The 10,548-nt window shown below is 42.2% G+C and overlaps 1 protein-coding gene across 2 annotated transcripts in view; it reads left to right on the plus strand.

The window, feature by feature from the left end:
* The first annotated feature begins 359 nt into the window (after positions 1-359).
* Positions 360-10,548, plus strand: part of vps33a (VPS33A core subunit of CORVET and HOPS complexes) — a 33,788-nt gene continuing 23,599 nt past the window's right edge. The window contains exons 1-7 of one of the 2 annotated variants that reach the window (XR_004896143.1): positions 360-669; positions 914-979; positions 3,500-3,627; positions 5,133-5,319; positions 6,508-6,624; positions 8,005-8,179; positions 10,218-10,411. Coding sequence is in view for 1 of the 2 variants with exons in the window: in XM_031305640.2 (XP_031161500.1) it covers positions 568-669; positions 914-979; positions 3,500-3,627; positions 5,133-5,319; positions 6,508-6,624; positions 8,005-8,179; positions 10,218-10,411 (969 nt within the window). In the remaining variant the exon portion in view is untranslated. The remainder of the gene's footprint in view (positions 670-913; positions 980-3,499; positions 3,628-5,132; positions 5,320-6,507; positions 6,625-8,004; positions 8,180-10,217; positions 10,412-10,548) is intronic. The other variant, XM_031305640.2, reaches the window with a different exon arrangement.

Genomic DNA, 10,548 nt, shown 5'->3' on the forward strand with positions numbered 1-10,548 from the left:
ACACACTCACTGTCAACATAATTTGGATTTACTTAATTATAGGCAGAGTTTTGGGGGTACAGTGTATGTTTGCCACACCTACACACAGAAAACAAGAAGTAAATCGCCTCGTTCTTCCGTATTCGTGTCCCACTTTAAGAATAGGCCTGCTCAAATAGGTAAAAATGTCACTCTGATACATGTGTTCTGCGCATATGTTCAATCTACCTATAACCACGTTGCATGTGAGAGGCACAAAGTCCATTGACATGCAGATATTCCTTAAAAACTGGCTTTTATTTAAGTAATTTAATGAGCGCCCAATGCGCATGCGTAACACGAACTAGCTACTGCCAGTGAACGGGTCCGTCTGCAAGCTAAAGGTGAGTAGCTAATCTGTTAGCTCGTTTCCGTTATTCCTAATCATTTCGACCTTTGGGAAATAGTTCAGACTTAACAGACTTAAATACGTTAATGCTGGAAGCTTCCGGGTTGTGTTTTGGAGTGAACTATCTTGATATTGTGTCTTCTTTGGTCACGAGTTGTACCCACTGGTCACCTGATTTGTTGTGTTGCTGCTGCAGAAACATGGCGGCCCACCTGTCCTACGGTCGCGTCAATTTAAACATTTTGAGAGAAGCAGCACGAAAAGAGCTTCGAGAGTTTTTGGACAAATGTGCAGGAAGCAAGGTAATGAAATGATGTAAAAACATAAACACATCCACGCATCTGACAGCTAAACTAAGCTAAGATAAGCTAGTGTTGTTGAGCTGTGAACGGGTCAGAGCATCTTGCAAAAGGCCTATAATCTGTGTGTTGTGCTTCCCCAATGTTAGCTAAAAGTCATAGCTAAATCAAAGGTAACACTGACAGCAAACACATGCTTTTTCAGACCTTGCTACAGATATTCATAATGTGCATTATTGCTCTTTAGGCCATAGTTTGGGATGAATATCTGACGGGACCTTTTGGATTGATAGCTCAGTACTCTCTGCTGAAGGTAAGTGATTTTTGTTTTGTAAAGTAGGTATACGTGCAGTTTAGTGTCCCAAATTCCCCCATACAATGTCCTTAATTAGTTATGAACCTGCTAAACCACCTGTGCTACCCTAACCCTAACCCTAACCTTAACCTGTCTCAAAGATGACCCTCATCATTTGGGACACTCAGTTTTTGGAAAATAAGTTGGGACACTAAACTGCACGTAAGCCTGACAAGTAACCCAAAAGACAAGGCCACACATTGACACCATACAGCCTTCTTTTCTGACTCTAAAACCGTGATATTGTACATATTTGTTAGGTTATAGTGTCTTAATCTCTGACATATTTGTTAGGTTATAGTGTCTTAATCTTTGACATATTTGTTAGGTTATAGTGTCTTAATCTCTGACATATTTGTTAAGTTATAGTGTCTTAATCTCTGACATATTTGTTAGGTTATAGTGTCTTAATCTCTGAAATATTTGTTAAATTATAGTGTCTTAATCTCTGACATATTTGTTAGGTTATAGTGTCTTAATCTCTGACATATTTGTTAGGTTATAGTGTCTTAATCTCTGACATATTTGTTATTGGATTATATCAATTCCAGTGGTGTAGACTAATGTATTGTAGTGGGTATACTGTATTGTATATTGGCCAGAATCTGGCCATCTGAATTTTTTTTTTTTTTGGGGGGGGCATATCATAGTGGGGGGTCAGGGTGTCCTCCCCCAGGGAAGTTTTGAGCGTAAGCAACTTCATTTTCTGCATTTGGATATACTTTTAATGCACCAATTTACGATGGAAATCCCTTTATTTAGCCTATGTGAAGAAAAAGAACACAGATGACAATTCAAAATATATTAAAAATATAATGGAAAGTATGTCGTTGCGTGTCATTGCACATTTTTAAGTGGGTATATGGAAATCCTGGAGCTTTCTTAGTGGGTATACTGCGTATACCTGCGTATAACGTTGACTGCACCACTGAAGTAACCCAAAAGACAAGGCCACACAATGACACCGTACAGCCTTCTTTTCTGACTCTAAAATTGTGATATTGTACATATTTGTTAGGTTATAGTGTCTTAAACTCTTACATATTTGTTATTGGATTATATCTATTCTACATGTATGTTCTTGTCTGTTGCAGTACTTTGCTTTATTGTTTATTTGCTTTTTTTGTTTTAACCCTCCTGATGTTCTCGGGTCAAATTTAACCCGTTTACAAAAACTTTCTATATCAGAACTAACTATGACAAAAGAGCATTGAAAAAATTGACAAATGTTGAAAAAAAAGCTACAAAAGAGCAGGAAAAAAAAATGACAAAAACATGTTTTTTAAGGACGCTGAATAAAGTGACCAAAAAAATCGGAAAAAGGGACAAAAAAAAACCCATCAAAAACATTGCCAAAGGTGACAAAAACTTGTTAAAAAAAGTGAGAAAAAACAATTTAAAAAAAACGCCAGAAAATTGGAATAAAATTGACAAAAACGTCGAGGAAGTGTAGAAAAAGAACCACAAAATTTTGAAATTTCGACCCAGAAAAACCCAAAGTTGCATCATGGTCGACGGGACGACAACACAAAGGTTGATACGTTTACTGTATCCGCTAAAGTTCAAAGTTATATATATATATATAATATATAAGTCCCGTGCACAACAGTAACAAATAGTTATAGACCGATTTCATCGGGCGGCCGATATATCGGGTCGATATTTGCGTTTTTACGTGAATCGGCATCGTCCGATACGTGGCTGCTACGTTCGCCGATAGTTTTTCCCGCCATTATTTACAGACAGGCGTCCACAGGCAGCTCTGTGTTGCTGGAGACGCTGCAGTTCACGTGCAGACCACACACTGCCCCTCCCCCACTAGCAGAGTGCAGGTGCTGGAAGCCTGGCAGGCTTTCAGCACCATGGCAGTCTTAAATTACAAATCAAGCACTTTATTTCAATGGCTACTAGTCAGGTTTATTGTTTTCTTAGATTATCTAAATGTTTTGACAAAGGACATTTTGTGATGACCTGATTATATCTGTCTTATAATATGTCAGCAAGCAATGCATCATCAAGGCTGTGTTGCAGATGTTGACCCTTGCACAGTTAACCATATGCAGTGCACCCATCCATATGATGCACATTGCAACACATAATTTGGGTGATATGAATGTAAGATGATTGCCGAAATGACACTGATCTGTGTTTTTGTTTATTATTTTTAAAGAAATGGCAGAGCAGATTCCGAAAACAAATCCAGTGTGGCAGGGTTTACATTTTTATGATGTAAATTGAGGGAGCAAAAGCAGTATCGGCCCCAAATATCCGCTCAAGAAAATCAGCAGCCCGTATCGGTCATCGGCTAAGGCTGATGAAAAAAAAAATCGCCATTGGCATCGGCCCTAAAAAATCCATATCGGTCGATCCCTAGTAACAAAAGTACCAGAAGAATCACGTATGCTTAACGTAGCTTTAGTTTTGGTTAATGGTAGATATTCCACTCAAGTTGCATGTTTAATTTCTGTGTTTTTTTAGGAACATGAGGTAGAAAAGATGTTCACTCTCAAGAGTGGCCGGCTCCCCTCTGCTGACGTCAAAAACATCATCTTCTTCGTCCGTCCCCGACTGGAGCTCATGGACATCATTGCTGAGAATGTATTCAGGTCTGTTTACGCGGCTTATTTTCAATCCTCACAATATAAACAGCAGGGCTGGGTTTCTCCTCTTAAGGCTACGTTCACACCGCAAGTCTTAATGCTTAATTCTGATTTTTTGCTCAGATCTGATTTTTTTGTTTGGCTTTTGACATTACCTTTTAAAATTTGGCCTATATCAGATTCCAGTGGGAACTTTTTGCGGTTTCGAACTGACCTGCATGCTCAAAAGAACAATAACAATGACATCAGACGCAGCACGCTGTTGCGCTAAAAGTTCTGTTGTTGCCGCTGACAGACACAGATTAATATTCTAAGTGTCTGACAACATTATGGAAAGGATCCCTACAGAGATAGACCTTTAAAACCTCTTTAAGACTTTTCTGTTTTAGCAGAAAGAGCTCTGAAGTCGCTAGCACTAAACCCACCAGACTCCATTTAAAAAAACAGTACTTTTAGCGTGTATAGAGCCAACATATTTTCACATGTAAATCGGTAAACTATGTGTTTATTTCAACCAAACCTAAAGTTGTGATGGTTGGAAAAGTGGAAAGACGACCCAAAACGGCTTTTCGTAGTTTTATTTAGTTTCTGTCGACTTTGAATGAAGTGTGTTTTACGATGCTAAAATGACTGTTTATTTACATGGAGTCTGGTGGGTTAGCGAACGCAATTTCACAGATGTTTTTATGTTTTAAAAAAAGCATCTTACTCTTTAACAGAGAGGTCGACCTCCTTAGAAATCCTTCCCATAATGTTGTCAGACACTTAGAATATTAATCTAAGCCTGTCAGCGGCAAAACAAGCACTTTTAGTGGACTTTTAAATACAAGATGAACAATCGCCCTATTAACTTACATTGTAGTTGGTTTCACAGACTGAAGCGATCTCGCTTAATACTGGACCATTGTCAAAGATAGTTGTTCCCATCAGTCACTTAGACACAGAAACACAGAAACATATAAGGTCCAGGTTTAAAAAAACGGTAGTTACCCTTTAATGTGCCATTTATTTAACATGCACACACAATAAGGTGCAGCTCTACAGACTTTACAGTCAGAGAGTTTTGAGACATTTCATTCAGATATCTGGAGCAGACAGAGGGAACCCTTTTAAACCGGCCATGCCAGTTTTTCCCTCGCCAAAGTGTTTGGAGCGTTATTTAACCCCGTTCCCGACAAGCTTGCATGACATCGGTACCGATGGATACCTTTAACCCTCGTCTTGTCCTCCCGCCCACTATGCAACTTTTTCTGCCGCCTTTTCCCGCCTTTCGCTTTTAGAAAATGGGTCAAATTTGACCTGAGGACAACAGGAGGGTTAAGTCTTTCACATGATACAGACAAACAATCGATTCTGGATTTCATGAATGGATCATTGAAACGGAAATTTTATTTAAGTCGGAAAAATCAATTTTTTTTTAAACCCAGCCCAAATGTTCAAGTCCTTTCTGTCACTTTGCAAAGCTGCCCACAGAATTTAACACGTTTGTCCCGGGTTGTGCGTCTCTTCAGCGAGGACAAGATGCACTCGCCTCGAGACTTCCACATTTTGTTCGTGCCGCGGCGGAGCATGCTGTGTGAGCAGCGGCTGAAGGAGCAGGGCGTGCTGGCCTCTTTCATCAACATCGACGAGTACATCCTGGACCTGATTCCCTACGACGGAGACCTGCTCTCCATGGAGTATGAAAGCGCTTTCAGGGTGGGTTCAACTTGATATATATCAAAGGAACACGGCGACTTATTGGGACTTTGTCTTATTCCCCGTATCCCCCAGAGTTAGATAAGTCCACACATACCCTTCTCATCTCTGTGCGTGTCGTAACTCTGTCTGACGCACTCACCGCTAGCCTAGCTTAGCACAGATCCTGGAGGTAACTGGCTCCATCTAGTCTAGCTTAGCACAGATCCTGGAGGTAAACGGCTTCATCTAGCCTAGCTTAGCACAGATCCTGGAGGTAACTGGCTCCATCTAGCCTAGCTTAGCACAGATCCTGGAGGTAACTGGCTCCATCTAGCCTAGCTTAGCACAGATCCTGGAGGTAACCGGCTCCATCTAGCCTAGCTTAGCACAGATCCTGGAGGTAACCTGCTCCATCTAGCCTAGCTTAGCACAGATCCTGGAGGTAACCTGCTCCATCTAGCCTAGCTTAGCACAGATCCTGGAGGTAACCGGCTCCATCTTGCCTAGCTTAGCACAGATCCTGGAGGTAACCGGCTCCATCTAGCCTACTGCTCCCAATAAGTGACAAAATAACGCCAACATTTTCCTATTTACATGTTGTGATTTGTAGAGTTACAGCGTGTACAAATAACAAGGTCACATGACACACAGCCATCTTCTAACCGTATACATACTGGGAACTATATTCTCAGAAGGCGAAGCACTGCTACTTGGGTGGAGTGATTTGCTCGCAGCACCTGAGAAGCCCCGTGGTGAGGAGCAGAGAGTAGCAACGGTGCTTTTCAGGTTTTGCGCTAAAACTATTATCTATTGGTTAACTGCGGACAATCATGTGGGGATGGCAGTAGCTCAGTCTGTAGGGAGTTGGGTTGGTTGCTGGTTCAAGTCCCCATACGGACCAAAGTATGGTGGTGGACTGGTAGCTGGAGAGGTGCCAGTTCACCTCCTGGGCACTGCCAAGGTGCTCTTGAGCAAGGCACCGAACCCACAACTGCTCAGGGCGCCTTTCCATGGGCAGCCCCCCCACTCTGACATCTCTCCATTAGTGCATGTAGAGGTACTGAGCATGTGTGTGTAATTCAGGCCTGTGTGTAATAACAACAGAGTGAAAACATTGTAATTTAATAAGGTTTACATTACATTAAATGTTGTATTTCTAACTGTCTTCAGTGTTTTACTCTCTTTCTACTCTCGTGTCTCTTACAGGAGTGCTACTTAGAAAATGACCAAACAAGCCTTTACCACACAGCCAAAGGCCTCATGACCTTACAGGCGCTGTATGGCACCATTCCCCAGATATACGGCAAAGGAGAATGTGCACGGGTGAGTGTGGTGCGAGCCGGAATCGTTTCATACGAGAACTGATGATCAGCAGGGATGCACCGAATCCCGGATTCGGATTAGGCTGAATATTGGGCTTTTTGACGGGGTTGGGTTTCTGCCGACCCTTAGAATTTTTTCCCAGAGAACCGAACCCTACGCTTGCACTACGCGCACTACGCTGGTCGACGTAATGACGGCGCCGTTGATTACAGGAAGGTGTTTACGTAGGTGGAGCGTTCAATGCAGCAGGCTGTGAGGAAGTGGAAATGGAACTGGTGAGCAGAAAAAGTGTAGTTTGGCAGAACTTTCAGTCAAAAGAAGGCCATTCAAGTCCAGCTACATGTTCAATTTGTAATGCTGATTAGTCTGGTGGTGGCGAGGACCCTAAACTATACACAACATCACCGCTGTTACAACATCTGGTATGAAACATCTGGAAGAATACGAGTTGTGATGAAAGAATCTACAGACAGCAGCCAGAATGCAGCAACTTCAGGTACCGCAAAGGAAGGACAGTCACTGTTTACTTCATTAATGAGTTTACTGTGTTCATGGACTGAGGATGGGACGAGGATTCAGCAGAATCTCAACCAGTGGAGTCGGTATTCGCCAAACCCCAAAAATCTGGATTCGGTGCATCCCTAATAGGGTTGGGTACCGAAACGCGGTGCCAATAGGGCACCGGTTCCGACCTAAACGGTAGTAACGAGACCGAATAAGAACGAAAATTTCGGTGCCTTATTTCGGTGCCTGACTTTCCACTCCACTCAACAGCAGGTAACGTTAGCCTACCTTTAGCTAGCAGCTGGATTAACAGGTTAAAATGCTGACAGCTAACGTTAAACAGTGTAAAGTGTGACTGTATTTCAACAGTCTGCTCTGCAGCAGCAGATGCAGACGTCGGAAAAACACAGACGGTGCGTTCACTGAAACTGGTAACCTACAGCCTCGCGGTGCATTCAAAGTTATTGTAAAATACCCTTTTCCCATCTGGTGGTTGTTTTTGTCATTCAACAGCAACTTACTGGTGAAATAAGTTATTGTTTATTATAAGTTATAGTTATTACATTACTATTAAATCATTTAATTTTGACCATATGGCCGTAGTAATCAACAAGTTGTTCTTAAATGTCGCCGACTGTTGTTTAGTACCCTTCTTTTTTTTTTTTACTTTCTTAAAAAGTATCGGTTCAGGCACCGTTTAGGCTCCGGCACCGTTTTAAAAGTACCGCTTTAGCACCGGTATCGGAAAAAAAACAAACCATACCCAACCCTAATCCCTAATGATCAGTATTATACTGTAACGGGCCGAGGCTCCGTACCAGTAATCGTCAGGGGAGTGAGTTTGTTTGATTAAATAATGCCTCTGCTTGTTGTCAGCACGTTGCCAACATGATGCTGAGGATGAAGCGGGAGTTTGCCGGCAGTCAGAACCAAATCCTCCCCGTGTTCGATACTCTGCTCCTCCTGGACCGTAACGTGGACCTGCTCACCCCTCTGGCCACGCAGCTCACCTACGAGGGTCTCATCGACGAGATCTACGGAATCACTAATGGTCAGAGAAACAGAGGGAATGTTAGTCTGCTGTGAACGCACAAATCTTAAAGGGTAACTTTAGGATTTTTCAACCTGGACACTGGTTTCCCCATGTTTTTGTGTCTAAGTGACTGATGGAACAACTGTCTTTGAAATCGGTCCAGTATTAAGCAAGACAACAAGATGTAATGTAACGTGAACTGCAGTTGTGTACCTTCAGTCTCCGTCCACTAAAAGTTCTGTTGTTGCCGCTGACAGACTCAGATTATTATTCTAAGTGTCTGACAACATTAAAGAGTAAGATCCTTTTAGTTTAACATGAAACAGCCCCGAAATCACCATCACCAAACCCACCAGACTCCATGTAAATAATCAGTACTTTTAGCGTGTATAGAGCCAGCATATTTCCACCAGACTCCATGTAAATAATCAGGACTTTTAGCGTGTATAGAGCCAGCATATTTCCACCAGACTCCATGTAAATAATCAGGACTTTTAGCGTGTATAGAGCCAGCATATCTCCACCAGACTCCATGTAAATAATCAGGACTTTTAGCGTGTATAGAGCCAGCATATTTCCACCAAACTCCATGTAAATAATCAGGACTTTTAGCGTGTTTAGAGCCAGCATATTTCCACCAGACTCCATGTAAATAATCAGGACTTTTAAGCGTGTATAGAGCCAGCATATCTCCACCAGACTCCATGTAAATAATCAGGACTTTTAGCGTGTATAGAGCCAGCATATCTCCACCAGACTCCATGTAAATAATCAGGACTTTTAGCGTGTATAGAGCCAGCATATCTCCACCAGACTCCATGTAAATAATCAGTACTTTTAGCGTGTATAGAGCCAGCATATCTCCACATGTAAATGGGTGAATTAAGGGTTTATTTCAACCAAACCAGAGTGGTGATTGTTGGAACAGTGGAAAGATGAACCAAGACGGCTTTTGGTAGTTTTATTTAGTTTCTGTCCACTTTGAATGAAGTGTTTAATGATAAAAGTCCTCATTATTTACATGGAGTCTAGTGGGTTTGGTGATGGTGATTGAAGTTGCGTTCCACTTCCAGGATTGCTCCGGTGCTGCAGGAATCCGATGGATTTCTGAGGACTATGGTTAACTGCTCCTCAGATCTCTGCAGGGTAAATCCAGACAGCTAGCTAGACTATCTGTCCAATCTGAGTTTTCTCTCGCACGACTATTTTGCAGAGGCTCCGTGCGGAGTTTAGTACCGCCCAAGACGATTGTGATTGGTTTATTTGAACCAGAGGTTTTCCTACCATCCGCGAATGCTATGTAGAGTAGCCAGACCGTCCTTCAGCGCGCTTTGGAGGAGGGTCCACCAGACTCCATGTAAATAATCAGTACTTTTATCAACGTAAAACACACTTCATTCAAAGTGGACACAAACTAAATAAAACTACCAAAAGCCGTCTTGGTTCATCTTTCCACTGTTCCAACAATCACCACTCTGGTTTGGTTGAAATAAACCCTTAATTCACCCATTTACATGTGGAAATATGCTGGCTCTATACACGCTAAAAGTAGTGATTATTTACATGTAGTCTGGTGGAAATATGCTGGCTCTATACACGCTAAAAGTAGTGATTATTTACATGGAGTCTGGTGGAGTTTGGTGATGGTGATTTCGGGGCTGTTTGATGTTAAACTAAAAGGATCTTACTCTTTAACTAAAAGGTCTATCTCTGTAGGGATCCTTTCATAATGTTGTCAGACACTTAGAATAATAATCTGAGTCTGTCAGCAGCAACAACACAACTTTTAGTGGACGCTAACGGACGCTAACGGACGCTGAACATCTGTCCTGTAGGATTACATTACAGCTCAGTTCACAGCTGCCGGTTACAGCGTTCTCGCTCAACACTGGACCAATTTTAAAGATTTTTGTTTACATGGGGAAATAGAGTTCAGGTTGAAAAAAAACAAACATAACAAGTCCCCTTTAAGTCTGCACATATTTGTGTTTCTTGAATGTTCTGCCTCTTCTGTTTTTAATCCCCAGTCCTTGTATTTTCTCCGTCTGACTCGCAGGTTACGTCAAGCTGCCTCCTGAGAAGTTTGCGCAGAAGAAGCAAGGCGAGGCGAGTAAAGATTTACCCACGGAGCCCAAGAAGTTGCAGCTCAACTCCGCCGAGGAGCTGTACGCAGAAATACGGGACAAAAACTTCAACGCTGTCGGAGCGGCTCTCAGCAAGAAGGCCAAAATCATTTCAGCAGCCTTTGAGGTCGGTCTTCACTCATCTTTGTTGCTCTCGCATATCCACCTGTTTTGGAAAGATAATCGGGTCATATTTGCATCGGAGCCATTACAGGGTTCAACTTGTCCCATCGGGCAAGTGATACTTTTTTTTTTACTTTGCCC

This window comes from Sander lucioperca, chromosome 2, assembly GCF_008315115.2.
Source record: "Sander lucioperca isolate FBNREF2018 chromosome 2, SLUC_FBN_1.2, whole genome shotgun sequence".
Classification (NCBI taxonomy): Eukaryota; Metazoa; Chordata; class Actinopteri; order Perciformes; family Percidae; genus Sander; species Sander lucioperca.